The sequence below is a fragment of the Micropterus dolomieu genome, linkage group LG10 (assembly GCF_021292245.1).
Source record: "Micropterus dolomieu isolate WLL.071019.BEF.003 ecotype Adirondacks linkage group LG10, ASM2129224v1, whole genome shotgun sequence".
Classification (NCBI taxonomy): Eukaryota; Metazoa; Chordata; class Actinopteri; order Centrarchiformes; family Centrarchidae; genus Micropterus; species Micropterus dolomieu.
In genome coordinates, this window is record NC_060159.1 from 28,220,353 (window position 1) to 28,237,749 (window position 17,397).

At 40.9% G+C, this 17,397-nt stretch overlaps 2 protein-coding genes and 1 long non-coding RNA gene across 5 annotated transcripts in view; 1 reads left to right on the forward strand and 2 right to left on the reverse strand.

Moving 5' to 3' along the window:
• Positions 1-13,237, reverse strand: part of LOC123977363 — a 15,014-nt gene extending 1,777 nt beyond the window's left edge. The window contains exons 1-7 of one of the 3 annotated variants that reach the window (XR_006826638.1): positions 12,804-13,237; positions 12,417-12,482; positions 12,224-12,325; positions 10,665-10,796; positions 7,796-7,848; positions 4,800-4,853; positions 3,309-3,520 (exon numbers count right to left, since the gene is read on the reverse strand). This is a non-coding gene — a long non-coding RNA (uncharacterized LOC123977363). Of the gene's footprint in view, positions 1-3,308; positions 3,521-4,799; positions 4,854-7,795; positions 7,849-10,664; positions 10,797-12,223; positions 12,483-12,803 lie in introns of all 3 variants that reach the window. The other 2 variants (XR_006826639.1, XR_006826637.1) reach the window with 2 other exon arrangements.
• LOC123977320 (NLR family CARD domain-containing protein 3-like) overlaps positions 1-17,397 on the forward strand; it is a 274,498-nt gene that overhangs the window by 138,286 nt on the left and 118,815 nt on the right. The window lies entirely within an intron of this gene.
• Positions 13,586-17,397, reverse strand: part of taf1b (TATA box binding protein (Tbp)-associated factor, RNA polymerase I, B) — a 13,596-nt gene continuing 9,784 nt past the window's right edge. Inside the window, exons 13-15 of the mRNA XM_046059987.1 lie at positions 14,910-14,980; positions 14,457-14,685; positions 13,586-14,363 (exon numbers count right to left, since the gene is read on the reverse strand). Of these exons, the coding sequence (XP_045915943.1) occupies positions 14,087-14,363; positions 14,457-14,685; positions 14,910-14,980 (577 nt within the window). The 3' untranslated portion in view covers positions 13,586-14,086. The remainder of the gene's footprint in view (positions 14,364-14,456; positions 14,686-14,909; positions 14,981-17,397) is intronic.

Below are 17,397 nucleotides of genomic sequence, written 5' to 3' on the forward strand. Positions count from 1 at the left end.
AGTTTAGTTCTTTGAGTTTAGTTCGTCAGTTTAGTTCTTCAATTTAGTTCTTTGAGTTTAATTCTTCAATTTAGTTCTTTGGGTTTAGTTCTTCAATTTAGTTCTTTGAGTTTAGTTCTTCAATTTAGTTCTTTGAGTTTAGTTCTTCAATTTAGTTCTTTGAGTTTAGTTCTTCAATTTAGTTCTTTGAGTTTAGTCCTTAAGTTTAGTTCTTCAATTTAGTTCTTTGGGTTTAGTCCTTTAGTTCTTTGGTTTAGTTGCTCAATTTAGTTCTTTGAGTTTTGTTCTTCAGTTTTGTTCTTTGGGTTTTGTTCTTCAGTTTAGTTCTTCAATTTAGTTCTTTGAGTTTAGTCGCTCAGTTTAGTTCTTTGGGTTTAGTCGCTCAGTTTAGTTCTTTGGGTTTAGTCGCTCAGTTTAGTTCTTTGGGTTTAGTCGCTCAGTTTAGTTCTTTGGGTTTAGTCGCTCAGTTTAGTTCTTTGGGTTTAGTCGCTCAGTTTAGTTCTTTGAGTTTAGTTCTTCAGTTTACTTCTTTGAGTTTAGCCCTTCAGTTTAGTTCTTTGAGTTTAGTTCGTCAGTTTAGTTCTTCAATTTAGTTCTTTGAGTTTAATTCTTCAATTTAGTTCTTTGGGTTTAGTTCTTCAATTTAGTTCTTTGAGTTTAGTTCTTCAATTTAGTTCTTTGAGTTTAGTTCTTCAATTTAGTTCTTTGAGTTTAGTCCTTTAGTTCTTTGGTTTAGTTGCTCAATTTAGTTCTTTGAGTTTTGTTCTTCAGTTTTGTTCTTTGGGTTTTGTTCTTCAGTTTAGTTCTTCAATTTAGTTCTTTGAGTTTTGTTCTTCAGTTTTGTTCTTTGGGTTTAGTTCTTCAGTTTAGTTCTTTGAGTTTAGTCGCTCAGTTTAGTTCTTTGGGTTTAGTCGCTCAGTTTAGTTCTTTGGGTTTAGTCGCTCAGTTTAGTTCTTTGGGTTTAGTCGCTCAGTTTACTTCTTTGAGTTTAGTTCTTCAATTTAGTTCTTTGGGTTTAGTCCTTAAGTTTAGTTCTTTGGGTTTAGTCCTTTAGTTTAGTTCTTTGGGTTTAGTCCCTCAGTTTAGTTTTTTGGGTTTAGTCCCTCAGTTTAGTTCTTCAATTTAGTTCTTTGGGTTTAGTCCTTTAGTTCTTTGGTTTAGTTGCTCAATTTAGTTCTTTGAGTTTTGTTCTTCACTTTAGTTGTTCAATTTAGTTCTTTGAGTTTTGTTCTTCAGTTTTGTTCTTTGGGTTTAGTTCTTCAGTTTAGTTCTTTGGGTTTAGTCCTTCGGGTTTAGTCCTTTAGTTCTTTGGTTTAGTTGCTCAATTTAGTTCTTTGAGTTTTGTTCTTCAGTTTTGTTCTTTGGGTTTTGTTCTTCAGTTTAGTTGTTCAATTTAGTTCTTTGAGTTTTGTTCTTCAGTTTTGTTCTTTGGGTTTAGTTCTTCAGTTTAGTTCTTTGGGTTTAGTCCTTCAGTTTAGTTTTTTGGGTTTAGTCCTTTAGTTTAGTTCTTTGGGTTTAGTCCTTTAGTTTAGTTTTTTGGGTTTAGTCCCTCAGTTTAGTTCTTTGGGTTTAGTCCCTCAGTTTAGTTCTTCGGTTTAGTTCCTCAGTTTAGTCCTTCGGTTTAGTTCTTTGGGTTTAGTCCTTCAGTTTAGTTTTTTGGGTTTAGTCCCTCAGTTTAGTTCTTTGGGTTTAGTCCCTCAGTTTAGTTCTTCAGTTTAGTTCTTTGGGTTTAGTCCTTCAGTTTAGTTCTTTGGGTTTAGTCCTTTAGTTTAGTTTTTTGGGTTTAGTCCCTCAGTTTAGTTCTTTGGGTTTAGTCCCTCAGTTTAGTTCTTCGGTTTAGTCGCTCAGTTTAGTCCTTTGAGTTTTGTTCTTCAGTTTAGTTCTTTGAGTTTAGTCCCTCAATTTAGTTCTTTGGGTTTAGTTCTTCAGTTTAGTTCTTCAATTTAGTTCTTTGAGTTTAATTCTTTGAGTTCAATTCTTTGAGTTTTGCCCTTTGAGTTTAGTTCTTCGGTTTAGTTCTTTGAGTTTAGTTAATCAGTTTAGCTCTTTGAGTTTAATTCTTTGAGTTTAGTTCTTTGAGTTCGGTCCCTTAGTTTAGTTCTTCAGTTCTTAAAAGTTTCTGGGACTGTTTGGTCTTAGAGCCTCAGACTCTGATCAGGCCAACAGATGTGACTTCCCCCTAAAGCAAACAGCAACGACCTCATCGACCACTGACACACCCACACTGAGTTGCTGTGAAGGGGGTCACTGGAATGTAGGTCACATCCAGGACGAAGAGGGCGGGGCAGCGACCGCCGTTGCTTAAACTCACAAGTACTTCTTTTCTTCCTACAGCTGAGATGAAAACACTCAGAAAGTCCAGCTCACATTTCTGCACGTGATCACTGTGATATTTTTACTCACTCTGTGCATCTAGAGCTGCAAAGTAATAATATAAATATCTGCTCCAGTTCACGTGTTCTACTACTCTACTGGAGTATTTCTTTCTCAACTACACTCCACGGGGAAACCTTTCTTCTACTCTACATTTATTTGACAGCTGGAGACGCTTACCAGATTCATATTTTACATTCAACAGGAGATAAGTATAGCTGCTGATGAGGGTTGTGAGATTTGATAATTAGCATACCTGATGCCTCTAAATTACATCAACTTTTGATCCTTACAGTAAACTGGCACTCAATACTGTGAACTGAGTTTTACATTGTTTGATGTTATTGTTTTTGTTGTTTTCAGTAACACTTAAACTGTAAATTCATTCGGATTACGTCACTATAGTTCAAACAAATGCAGAAAACCTGTGTTCTCTGTTTGTTGTAGTAAATTTCTAAATATCAAAACATGACACGTTCTCTTCACCTTCTTCTCTGCTTTCTGCCCTTCACCATTTTTCCTTCATCCTTTTCTTTCCTGGTGTCTCAACCCATCTTTATTCCCTCCCTGTATCAGTGGGGGTAGTATTTCATATTATGAGGAGATCCCGTCCTTCGGATGAAACGTTAAACTGAGGTCCTGACTCACTGTCATTAAAGATGGCACTTATCACAGAGAGTCGGGGTTCCCTCGGAGTCCACAAATTCCTAAACTGGCCATCTCATCATCCCCCAGTGTAATTAGCTGTGTTTCCCTCCATCTCCGCCTCGAGCTGATGTGCGGTGAGCATTATGGTGCAAATGGCTGCCATGCATCACACCCAGGTGGTGATGCACATCAGTGGTGGTTGAGATGAGTCCCCCTGCTCCGAAGAGCTTTGAGCATCAATGGTTAAGAGCTATTTAAATGTTATGCATTACTATTAGTATTAACACCTTTTAAGTAAAGCTGACCGCAGCATAGGGGATAACTGAGCTGATTTTGGGTCTGATACGACCTCCTGACAATCACGGCAGCGTTCCTGAGCTGAGGTTGGTAGGAACCGCTTGTCAGCCCAAATGATCCTGTAGTGTGAGGGGTTTGCAGACAGAATCTGAAGGTCGTCGACTGGATCAGAGGCTCCAGCTTGATTCTCTTCTTTTGTTTCCTGTGCAAAACACAGCACACACAAGAGCAGACGACAACAGTCTGCCTCCATGTTTGTCTGAAGTCACAATTAAAATGTACTTTTTTTACAAGTAAAACTTACTGTTGTAAAAGTTTTATAAAGATAAAGTACTTAAAGTATAAAAGTAAAAGTATTTTTTATGCAGCCAACACGGGGATCTGTCGTTACAAATATCATATAGTTAATTAGATCACATGCATTTTAATATTGTAGCTGGCTTCATTTACTTTATAACAATGTGTTGTGTTTTTTTAAACCTTTCTTTAAAAGTGAGGACATTTTTATTTTCTCGCCTCTTTCCTTCCCTGTTCCCTCATTTCTTCTTCTTTTCTTTTCTCCTGTTTGCTCGAGTGTTTCATATCTTTATTAATGAACTAACTGAAGCCTCTGACTCGAGCTGATGAAGCCATCTTTCATAAAACCATTTTTCACACTTTGTTTTTCTCATGGAACTCATCTGTTTAAGCTGACTTCAGTGAAAAGGATGATGGGATGAGTTTTGCTGAAGCAGCTAATTCCAGAGCAGCAGTAAAACATCAACAAACACTTCCAGTATCGCTCTGCCCTCATTTCCTGTCCACAACTGACGTGTCATCAAAAAATCCTTTTCCACAAATTCATCCACTCACACACAAACTATAGTTGAGCTAAATGCTTCACTACGTTCAAGAGATGAAAAACAAGCAGTACATTAAATAACGTGATAAACAACTCAAACTAAAACACTTTTAAAAAGTTTAGTTCATCATTAATCCGGATTAACGTCTCACGATGGTGGCGTGATGCCAACAAGTTCTCCAGTCCAGCAACAGGCGACCGGGCCTGAACTATGTTACGGAAGTCATGTGATGTAAAACAGGTGGTTAACAGTCACAGTTTGGTTAAGTTTAGGAAAACATCGTGGTTTGAGTTCAAACAGGTACATTACATCAGTCATGTGACGGACGCCATGTATGTCACATGGCCAGTACCGCTCGTCAGTGCTGCACATGTGCAAAAGTGCTCCTGTCAGTCAAAGAAGGTCACCGCAAAGGTTCATAATGCTCCAACAAAATCTAGTTTTTAATCTCTGGAGATGAAACGGTTCAATAAGATGTAATTTACGGTGGAACGCTGGTTCCTGCTGTGATCGTTATTGTTTCATCGCTCACTTCTTCGGGTGGTCCTTTCATCTTTTTGTTTTTTTCTCTGTGGTTTTATTCTGTTCATGTTGTTGTGAAGTTCTTTGTGACTATATAAATAAAATTTACTTACTTACCTTTGCATGAAAAGCGGACAGAACTTCCTGTCAGTCCTTTCACTGAACCGGCGCCTGCGGGAGACACAATATGCAACATGTTACTGAAGTACAAATTCAAGGCACTTGTGTATTTCCACTTTATGCTACTTTCTACTTCACTACATTTCTCTGACAGCTTTAGTTACCAGTATAACTGAATACTGTATGAAGAGTTTATAAAATATGATGCTTCATCATAAATGAAACTATAATACCAGTACAGCTGAAATGATTTGTCAATTAATCAATATGAATCAAAGAATTGGCAAATATTTTGTTTCCACTTAATGTGTGAATTTTCTGCTTTTAAAAATAATTTTAATGTATTTGTGATAACGCTGAGATTTGGACAAAACAAACTTTGTGAAGGTGTCAGTTTGGACTCTGGTCATTGTGTAATGGTACAACAATCGATCGATTAATAGAGAAAACAATCAGCAGATTGATCCATAAGGTAAATAATCATTGAGGCTCCACCTCAACCAAAAGTAAAATCTGCTTTTACATTAATGCATGAGTTCTAATAACCTAACTTATAAGACAGCCGCCGTGAAACAAAACAACACTTTGACTCAAATAGAAATTTAAATAGAAGACTTCTACTTTTAGTGGAGTATTATTTAGCGAGGGTATCTGTACTTTTACTCAAGTACAGGATTTGTGTACTGATCCACCTCTGCAGTGTTACTAATAACCTGCAGGATGAAGAAAATGGTCCTTCGGCTGAATAAACGATTTAAAACCACCGTGGACCAGCTGGAAAATGTATCGTCACAAAGCTGAAAACTTCTCACAGGACAGCGACGCGACGGACACATGGTGATGTTATAGACCATGATGCATTGCTGCAGATTAAACAACCCAACAGGAATATTAATCAGATATAATAAAGAAACATTTTACTGCACCATGAGTACTTTTACTTTCATACTTTAAGTACATGCTGCTGATAAAACCGGAATACTTTTTTGGATGCAGGAGCTCAAACCAGCTTTTTATATTTAGAGATGTTTTTGTAGATATTTGTGTTTAGGGAATAAAGAAAATGTTCAAAAGGGAGTTTGTGATTATTAATATTAGACTTTTAATATTTCCTTGATATTTGATTCTATTGTCGTCGTCTTCATGAACAGATTTGATTTTCTTAAAGATATTTCAGCCTGGGTACGAGACTCGGACTGGTTTTCATCTGAAACTCCTTTCTTTTTTTCCTGCTTTCATTTGTTTTCTGCAGATTTTGAAATTGATTTGTGTCATTTTAGGGATGTTGTTTTTAAATCAATTATTAATGTGTTAACAGTCTCATTTGTTTGAGACGTTGTTGTTTCACACTGAATTTGACGCCTGATGAAAAGCTGTCCGTGTTTCTTAAACGCTGCAGAGACACAGGACGTGTTGGTGATTCGTTTTAATCTACATTCAGCAGCGTTTTAGCTGTGATTTCTCTCAGGTTGGGTCTCGGGAATCAATATTTTTTTAAGGTTTTAAAATCTGCTGCTTCTGAAATATCTGCTGCTCAGGAAAACGAGCTGCTTCCGGAGCTTTCAGCTGCATTTCTGTGAACTTCTTCACTCCCGCCATCTTTTAACTTTAGTCAGTCACTGAGTGAGTTGGTTTCTCAGAGAACAGGAAAGAAATGTTGACATTAAAGTTGTTTAAAGTATATTTGACATTTTCCTCATATGAATGTAATCCTTAAACCCCCATGATGCACTTTGTTTTAAACATTAGATAAAGCTTTATGCTGCTGAGCGCAGGTGGTTTGATGCTGTTATTAGTTTGTGATTTAAGATATTTTCATTTTATAACTCCAAAAGGCGTGGAAATAAATATAAATATATACAAGTATTAATATAAATATCATCAAGCAAATATTTTTCTGCAAACATGAAATTATTTTTCACAGCAGCTGCTGGTGTTGAAAGGTTTCTACTATAGAAATGAAATGAAATGTTCCTAAATGTCTTTGAGTTTTAACAATTAACAAACATTGATTTCTTTTGCCGTTATTTCAGTAAAATATTCTTATTAACCGTCTGATTTACAGATATTTCAACAGTTTTTCCACATATTTTTAATGAAATATTTTTTGTGAAGATTTAAAATCTAACTAAATTAAAGGCCGTGAACGATAAGACGATTAAAACATTCAAAACAATAATTCAGGGAACAAAATAAGTAAATTTCCTTCAGAACATTTGAGTGAAATCGTTTCCAAACAAAAGAACAAATAAACTAATTTCTATTTTTCAGGGAATGAAAATAAATATTTTTTCAGGATTTATGTTGGCCAGCAGTTATCAATTATTTTGATTTGGTTTATTTATAATTTTATATTTATTACAAATACAGAATATCAGACTTTGTCAGGAAGAAAAACTCATTTGGACTCAAATGGACTCATTTCTATCTTTGTTCACTAACTACTGAACTGTTAAATTAACGTGAATTAAACAAATAGAAAATTAATCATGTCAACAAACTAGAAAAACAATCAAAACAAAACAGTTTTATTCTCAAAGTCCTTTTTTATTTTGAATTATTAAGGGAACAAATTTAAGGAATTAAAAAAAATGTAAAATCAGAGACGTTTTTTCTTTCTTCTGATAAAACCACATAAAAACCTGCGTTAATCTAGTCATCCTTTTATAATTTAATCTGTTTCTTTGAGCGTGTGTTTTATTTGGTTTTAAGATGAGACATTTTTAAGACGTTCCTGTTCTTTCTTTCAGCCTCGTGGCTTCTTCAGTGTTAAAAACATAAACCATCAGCAGTTCGCGACGCTGGTTTGCTTTTCAGGAACTCTCAGCGTGAAATCTGGACGCTCTCCAGAGTTCTGTTATCAGCAGTCTGACGGCCGCAGAGCAAGTTTCTAAAAGAGGAAACTGCATCAACACGGTTTGTTTTTTGATCTGGAAAAAGTGTTAATTTGGCATTTTAAATGTCAGATGGAGGTTGTTTTCAGGCTCTCCCACCTTCCTCTCTCTCCTTCCTCTCTTCTCAGAATCCATCAGGTGCTTTCTCAGTCCTGAATTAAACAAAAACACGACGACATTCAGCAGCGATAAACCAACAGAAACCCTGCAAACTGTAAAACCTTTAAACCTTTAACCAGACCACTGAACCCCAACAGAAGCCAAACCTGAACGCCACTGTTTCTGTACGCAGAGTCAAGTTTTATTCTTTAATGTCTCATTTCTGTGACTAAAAACTAAATAAAGTCTAACAGAAAATGTATTTCCCAGCTGCAATAGATAAAAGAAGCAATTTGATTTACTTGTTTTACCTTCAGAAATGTTCTGTAGGCTAATAAAATGATTAACTATTATATTGCTTTCTATTGTGAGAATTACTTAATGCAGATTCACTAGTTTACAGATATGATAATTAACAAACGTTTTAAAATAATTAATGTATTTAGTTTATAAAAAAAAGTAATGCATTAGCTTAAAAAAGAAAGACTCCTCAGTTTTTCGTTGTTTAGTCTTGGTGGCAGCAGGTTCAAGGTCTCAGTATGCTTGAAACGATTGTTTTGTTGCATCAGTGTGAAGTGTCTGACACTAGTCCCGCCCAGACCCAGACCAGACCCGCTCCGATTGGTCAGCTGTGTTAAAGGTGAGAAAGCAAGGCAAGGCCAGTTTATCTAATGTAGGCCTCTTGGAAGCCTCCCTGACCAGTTTTCTGTTCGTCTTTTCATCAATTTTGGAGGGACGTCCAGTTCTTAGTAAAGTCACAGTTGTGCCATATTTTCTCCACTTGATGATGACTGTCTTCACTGTGTTCCATGGTATATCTAATTTGGAAATTCTTTTGTACCCGTCTCCTGACTTATGTCTTTCAACAATGAGATCTCTCTGATGCTTTGAAAGCTCTCTGCGTTCTGTGGCTTTTGCACGGAGATGCAACTAAGAAAATATCAGGAAAATCCTCCTAGAACTGCTGAACTTTATTTGTGATTAATCAGAGTCACTTTAAATGATGGCAGGTGTGTAATGACTTCTAGTTAACCTGAGTTTGAATGTGATTGGTTAATTCTGAACACAGCCACATCCCCAGTTATAAGATGGTGTGCACACTTATGCAACCAGGTTATTGTAAGGTTTTTATTTTTCATTTTTCCCCTCAAAGATTTCAATTTCTTTTTCAATTGAATTGTTCACATTATAGGTCACATTAAAGGTGGAAAAAGTTCTGACGTGGTTTATCTTTGTCTCATTATTTTACATCATAAGAACCTGGCATTTTAACAGGGGTGTGGAGACTTTTTCCATCCACTGTATTTAACAGTAAAGTCCGAGTTAGGAGGTTGTTGAGGTGGATGGTGGGCCAGAAACCAGACTTTCACCCAGAAGACTGGTGTTTGTTTCCCGTGTGAAACAAAAAGTCAACATTAAATGTGTTTATTGAAGCTAACTGACGTACGTAACGCAGTTATTTTAATCCAAATCATGATCCTCTGCTAAACCTAACCAAATTTAGATGTTTCACAACAAGTACTTTTACTTTGAAAGTCTAACCGGACATTGTATATTTATTGTTGCTAACATCACCGCGGAGGCCTAAACATTGAAAAACAACGCTAAAGGGTACCGAGGGTGTTAAAAGGGGACTTGACCAAGCGTCCATATGTGACGAGTTGTGATGAGAACGTGTTGAGTTTGAACGTTTCTCTCGGTTTTAATTCTTCAGTTTCTGTCACTTTTCATGCAACACGACGAACGTCTTCAGCAGAGACGGTCTGAGTTCCCCGTGCCACGCCCCCCCATCTCTGCGATGACTCGCTCGTTACCTTCAGCTGTAGCACGACTCATCTTAAGCATACTGAGACCTTCAGGACAGAGCTGTGCATTAACAGGTTTAGCAGTTGCTTCAGACCACATACGAAATAATGTAGCCGCAGCCGTGCAGCTCCTCAAACACGTAAAAGAGAGAGAGAGACCACATGGAGACACAAAGAGCTGTTATTGGTCAGTTGAGAGTTACTTCCTGTGAAGAGCTCGCTGTGATGCGACTCAAAGTTCACTCAGTTTCTACCAGGCAGAAGAGAATCACTCTGCAAGGCATTGTGGGATTCCAGGCAACGCAGGCGACGTGAAACGTGGAGGTGTCCAACACTAACCATTTCTAATGCTGTGGAAGTGAAATTCGCCTGGAAGCTACTCAATAACAACAACAAATGGACAGACTGGTGGACTCCTGTTTTGAAGCCTGGAGTTTGGCAGTTTGGCCGCCGCCATGTTGATATTTTGCAACCAGGAACCAGACGTGACCATATTTAGACGAGAGGGTGGAGCCAGCTAGCTTGGTTATTCAAAGGGCACCTGTAATTCACATCAACTGTGATGTTAGCTGGGATACTAATTTTAGCTACCGACAAACAGGCTTAAAACAAAACGTACTAACTGAAAAATGAGCAGCCGACTCCTGATGAGCTTTTTCAGCGGCACGCGTTAAATATTCACAGAGCAGCGGATACGAGTCGCCTCTATCCTGATTGACAGGTTGCCAATCAGCTTGTAGCCCCGCCCTAAAGCCTCCCCTGCTTCCTGGTCTCTGTTCCTCTAAATGGGACCATAATTTACTAAATGAACATCATGCTGTGTTGAAGAAGACTTGAAACTAGCGACTGAGACCATAAACTCATCAGGAAAGTGTTTACTGAGGGAATAAATCAGCTGAGAAGTAGCAACATTTTCTCAGAGACTTCTAGACAATAACACTTCTTTCTGCTGGCTGCTGGAGAGGACGCAGGTTTAAGGTGCTTCAGCACTCTGCTACAGGGAATGAATGTAAACATGTGAACTGTGTCAGTAATAAGACCAGGACAGACAGAAAGACTCGGACCTCTGTGGTCTCGGTTTGAGGAAGAGGACCACTGCAGGTCTGGACTGGAGGACGTGGTCCAGTTCTCAGGGATCACGTGGCTCAGCGTCCATGACAGGAAGCTGGAAAGGAGGCGACACAGAACAGCTCCGACTGCAGGAAATGGTAGAAACAAAACATAAAAGTCATTTTTATTAATTGTTGTGGTTTCGTGTTTCTTGTGACATCTCTCAGTGTGTCTTTGACTGATGGGTTTCCTTTAAACCGTCGCTCTCTGGGCGGTGACCTGATTTCCCCTCTCGGGGTCGGTTAAGGTAAATGCACTTTTTTTTTTTTTTTTAATCTCAAAGCTGAAAACAGAAACTGACGAATTAAAACAGATTAACCCTTTAAACGCCGCAGCGCTCGCCGTCCTCCACCACCTCCTCCTCACCATCTGACCGTCTCTCTTTACTTCACGAGGAGCTGCAGCTTTTGTCTTTTTGGAGGCTGCCATGTTCATTCCTGCGTTACAGGCTGTTGCTAGGTAACTTTACAGCGTTGGGCACGTTGCCATGGTGATACTACAGCACAGCGCTGCGTTCACAAGCGGCTGGTTGATTCCAGTTCAACGTTACTAACAAACACCACAGTTATTACAATCACTCACTTCCTGTCGATGGAATGAGAAATGTAGGGAAGTGAAAAGTACTCATTGAGGTATTTTACTTCACATTTTCTGCTACGGGTTCACTCTCAGAGCCTCGTTCCTACAGAAGAACACACGACAAACACGATTGCACATGAAGCAGCATGTTGATCTGCAGCAGCTGGAGGAGATAAGCTGCCGTCTGATCAGCATGTTTGATACGTTAACAGCGGGAGGGAAACTTTATTTATTGCAGGTTTATAATAAAGTTTCCAGAACAGAACCTGATGAAGATCTTGGTGACCATCAGCAGCAGGTTGATGAATGATTGTCTTTATTTATTTATTTTTAAACACTTTATTTTATTCATTTTCTATTAAAGAGGAACAAAACACGTATATAACAAACCCCAACGGCAGGTCTGGGTTCCACTCATCATATATCACACCCACTATTACTTTATAACATTTTAACTTCACATATGTCGTATTTCCCTTTATTCCAACAGATGTTGATAGAAAGTGAAGAAATATTATTCTATGTTGCTTTGATTTGTAGACTCCAATTATCGTTCTGTTTATTCCATTTGTATCTAGATCTACGCTGTTTTATTTATTTCTCATGAGACTCCTTCGCTGTGAGGATCTGAAATGGTTGTTCAAAGTATAATTTTGTTTCAGTTCCTGATATTTCTCTCTCTTAATACTGTGCATAATCCCTGTTGTACCACCTGATATCCATAGTTTGAACCTCTCGTCAGGAGATAAACTCTGTCACAGGTTTTCCATCGCAGCAGTCTGAGCTCTTTGTCTCGTCTGTTGTTTTTTTATTTAGTTTGAGAGACAGTTTGTCCGCAGTGTGTAAGAAGTTCTGCAGCTGTGCTTCAGTCCAACACGTATGTGCATGAACACATCCTGCAGTGTGTACTTGTACCTGCAGTGTGTACTTGTACCTGCAGGGTGTCGGTATGAATGAACCGGAGCTCCTCTCTGTGTCTGCCGCCTCCTGCTGCTCACGTTCGGTCACTGCAGCTCTCTTTGTCTTCTCTCTCTCTCTGCAAACAGTCGACATGAAGACAGCTGATGATCCGCTGAACGATTCCTCGATGGATGGATTGGTACATTTCAGGAAATGTCAGATAATACAGGAGGCTCAAGGCGGCGGCTTTCAAACGCTTCTTTGTCAAACGAATCCTTTCACAAAATGTCCAGCTGCGGACCAACAGGTGCAGAACATTAGAATATCACAGAAAAGTTCATTTTTCTTTAATATAAGTCAAACAGTGAGACTTATTCTAGATTCATTACATAAAGTGAAATATTTACGCCCTTTTTTTGTTTTACCCTTGATGATTACAGCTCAGGGAAATAAAAACTGCAGGTCTAAAAACATATTAGAATAAAGAATGTAAAATATAATATGTAGAATAATGACTAACAGGGGAAATTAGATTTTCTGTGATATTCAAATTCTCTGAGATGCATCATAAATACATTACAGTGTGTACATGTACCTGCAGTGTGTACTTGTACCTGCAGTGTGTAGGTATGAATGAACCGGAGCTCCCCTCAGTGTCCGCCGCCTCCTGCTGCTCACGTTCGGTCACTGCAGCTCAGTCGACATGAAGACATCAGCTCATCCTGATCGACAGATTTACTGTTTGGGACATTTTAGGAAATGTCAAAAATACAGCAGGCTTAAGGTGAAGTCTTTTAAACGCATCTTACTTATCAAAATAATATCAAGAAAATTCTGCGATCCATTAACTGACTACTGATTTCAGCTTTGATCCAGATTTCCCTACTTATATAATATTCATGAGCTTTAATGACTTCATCTGGATATTTTCTGTCAGCTTCCTGTGATGATTTGTTTTATTCAGAGTGTCGACACATCTGTACAACAACTTTACCTGAATATTTAACTCAGGTCTGATCAAATCAAGATTATAAATCTGATATTTGAGGTGAACTGGACACATTTCATACCTTAAATCCGTACTTCAGTTCTCTGCAGCAGCGCAGCTGAACGATCACGAACCACCAACTAACTAGTACTTTTAATATTGACTGATTGGTTTTTATAAAATGTCACCATTTCCAAAAACCCAATTTGATGTCTTCAAATGTTTGTTTTGAACGGATAAAAAGCAGGACAAGAGAACATCTGAGGTTGTGCTTAAAAAATGATTCAAATAATGAATCGACTGATAAAATCGATCAGCTGATCATTTCGACTGTTTCAGACTTTTGCTTTTGTTAAAAATACCACGTGTGTTCAGTCTGTCGAATTAAAAAAAAGAATCGAGGACACATTTTAGAGCAACTTTGTCTCTGACAGTGTTTTAATCTGGAGCGGCAGCAGCCAATCAGAGAGCAGGACGGACGTCAGCTGACACGTCAGTGTTATATTCACTGAATCTTCAGCTTCAGTCATGTGACCATCTAATCAATACATTACATCAGCTGAGACACTCCTCTCACTATGACATCACTCTGTGGGCGTCGCGTCTGATTGGACACGTTAATGGACCCGCCCCCGAGGAAGACAAACGAGAGAGTTTTGATATAAAAATACTAAAAACAACATATTTATCTTGTAACGGCAGAACAAACGATGCAACACGAGTCTCTGTGTCTTCAAGGTTCCGGCTGAAATCAAACCTGTGGCGTTCACGTCACACGGCGTCCATGTAGGCTCAAATCAGGGTTTGATTTTCCGACGAACGTGAACCTGTCAGTACTTTGGTTTCAGAGCGTCCTTGAAGGCACCACTGGAAACACTGAACAGCTGAAGGTTTTTCATCTCCAGTCTCTCATCTTCTCTGTGGCGTCCTGTGCTCAGCTCTGGTCCTGGGTTCAGTCCTGGTCCTGGTCTCAGACCTAGTCCTGGTCCTGGTCTCGGTCCTGGTCGTCGCCCTCGTCTTCCTCCTCCGGGGTGTTTTGCCGCCGAACGCTCGCCTCTCCACCCTCAGCACCTCCTCGTACAGGTACGCCGGCTTCACGTCCAGCAGGAAGCAGAAGAGCTGCAGCAGCCAGACGAACGTCCGAGGCAGCGTCGCCTCCACCTCCGAGTAGTGACTCCTGCACTTCCTGCAGAGGAGAAGAAGAAATCAGGATGTCTGCAGGACGAGGGCGACAGTTTACACGTGAGGCAAAAACATCACCGTGACGTGGCCGGCCTACCGGGGGTCGCAGCGTCGGAGCGCCGGGTGCCAGTATGTGGCGTTGGAGGGCGTCAGGACTTTGTGTTTCAGGGTCAGAACTCCATCCAGCTTCTTCTGGTGCAGACTGGGTCCGTCCGCTCCGTCCTCGTCCCCCCAGCAGAACCTGAAGCTGGACGGAATGCCGCGCTCGACGCCCGCCGGACGAGAGGACAGCTTCTCGAAACAGACCTGGACCTGCTCTGCGATTCCTGCAGGGACACAAACAGCAGCTGGTTCAGGTTCAGGATCAGGTTCAGGATCAGGTTCAGCACCGGACCAGAGAACATCCGCACAACATGCAGCTTCGAGCGAACAGGCTAACCGGAGGTTCACAATCCTGACCGAGCCTCGGCGTGGTTCATCCGTCTCCTGCTTCAGACAGATCTGTGATATATTTGCATCAGACGTCTGTCGCTGAAACTCAGATTCTTACTTTTCTTTTTCATAATGACAGTTTTCTCCTTCTTGTTCATGCAGAGAGGTTTCTTAGGTTTCCACTGTTTCCTGCGGACGAGAGAGATGAAACATCAACACGATGACGTTTACAAAACAAAGACGACATCACCTGAAGAAAGTCAGTGAAAGCTGAAACTCGTAAACCTAAAACTTCAAGACTCCGACCTGAGAACAGGAAGTCTGCAGACGGGAGAACTAAGAGCGTTTCTGAGTTTTTAAACCTCAGGTGGTTCAGATCTCACCTGGCGATGTCGCGGTCTCTCCTCTGCTGACCCCGGATCAGAGCGGCCTGCAGCAGCCTGAACCACCTCCTCAGGCTGAACATGTTTCCTGCAGGAACATTTTATTATTATTATTAAAGACTTCACCTGAACGACTCGAGCGTGCGGCTGAAGGACTCACCTGCGTCGTCACGGTCGCCTGCTTCATTGGACAAATCCCTGAAAGACACAAACAGTTTTAAACTCTTCAAATAAAACTTTCTTCATTTTCTTTTTGCCTCCGGACAGGAAACGCATCACAGCTGATCTTGTTCCTGATTGGCCCTAAAACGTCCCTGAATGTTTTTCCTCAGCGGGTTCTCTTGTTCCAGCTCCAAACCAACCGCTCCAGGAACGAACAGATTAAGGCGCCGTTACCATTCAGTGTGGTCGTCCAGGCCGAAGAGGAGCTTCATGGTGACGATGATGAGGGCGGCGGTCTGGACGTCGTACCGCGGCAGGACGGGACAAGACGAGGCGTCCAACGTGTGGAGCGTCTGATCCGCCATACCGGCGTGCTCCATCAGCCGGCAGACCCACAGGTGGAGGTCGTCTGGGAAACAAGGACGCCACGCCATCAGCACGCCATGCGTTTAAACCAGGTGGGAAGTACTATCAGTACTGTAGTACTGTTAGTATCAGTAGTACTACTGGTACTATTACTACTGTTAGTACTGTAGTACAGTTTGTACCAGTACTACCATTAGCATCAATAGCAGTACTAGTAGTTTTGTTAGAACCAGTGTTACAGTCAGTAGTACAGTCAGTAGTACCAGTGGTACAGTCAGTAGTACAGTCAGTAGTACAGTCAGTAGTACCAGTAGTACAGTTAGTAGTACCAGTAGTACAGTCAGTAGTACCAGTGGTACAGTCAGTAGTACAGTCAGTAGTACAGTCAGTAGTACCAGTAGTACAGTTAGTAGTACCAGTAGTACAGTTAGTAGTACCAGTGGTACAGTCAGTAGTACAGTCAGTAGTACAGTCAGTAGTACAGTTAGTAGTACAGTTAGTAGTACCAGTGGTACAGTCAGTAGTACAGTCAGCAGTACAGTCAGTAGTACAGTCAGTAGTACAGTGCAGTAGTACAGTGCAGTAGTACAGTTAGTAGTACCAGTGGTACAGTCAGTAGTACAGTCAGCAGTACAGTCAGCAGTACAGTCAGCAGTACAGTCAGCAGTACAGTCAGCAGTACAGTGCAGTAGTACAGTGCAGTAGTACTGCAGTACTGTTACCGGGCAGGTTGGCGTCCGTCAGGTAGCGCAGGCTGAGCAGAGCCGGGTGCAGCAGACTCTGCTGGCTGATTGGAGGAAAAGCAGGAAGCTGCAGGAACTGGACCAGAGTCTGAGCCTCCTTGTGGACCTCCTGGTGGGACGGGACCCTCTGAGGAGAGAAACTACCTTCAGTCAGACAGTTTCACCCGCTGAAGGTTCGGTACCTGACGACAGAGTCCTGGATTATCCAGAGTCTGACCTCCACTCTGAAGATCAGACCGTCTTTGCCCTCGAGCCTCATCTCCTCGGGAAGTTCTTCGTAAGCGTTCACATACGGGACGCGGCCTTCGTTCACCAACCTGAAACCAAACACATCGACTGACTGCTCCAGGACCTTCCAGGGCTTTCCAGGACCTACCCCGGAGCCTCCGGGGCGTCATGGTGTTTCAGCAGGTGTGCGTCGTTACCTGAGCAGGTCGCTGAGCGTCAGCGGCTCCCGGATCCAGATCAGAGCCAGGTGGATCAGAGCCAACGTCTTCTTCATGGTCATGAGACCGCGGGCCCGCCTCAGCCGGGTCGACAGGTAGCTGACGGCGTCCACGGAGCCCGACCACTGCGACCAATCGCTGGAGCTCTCTGAGGAGGTAACGGAGACATTTTTTATTTACGTTTAACGTCCTGGAGTAGTTCAGAGAGACTTCAGACTGTTGGTTCAGTTTATCTGATTCCAGAAGTCTGTAAACTTATCGGATTATAAAAAAAATAAAACACCTGTATTTGTGTATTGGACAGTAGTTTCTCTGTAAAAACAGATTATTATTCATTTTATTTTGAAAATCCCAGAATATCTCCGTGGTTATCTGCCTCCATGTTGAGTCAAAGTGACCCGAGGACATCAGATATTTAGAAACGTGTTTTAATAAACCGGCCCAGAGTCCACTGAGTTTCTGGCACATTTGACTCCACCTGCATTCGACCCGGCGGTGCTGGACAG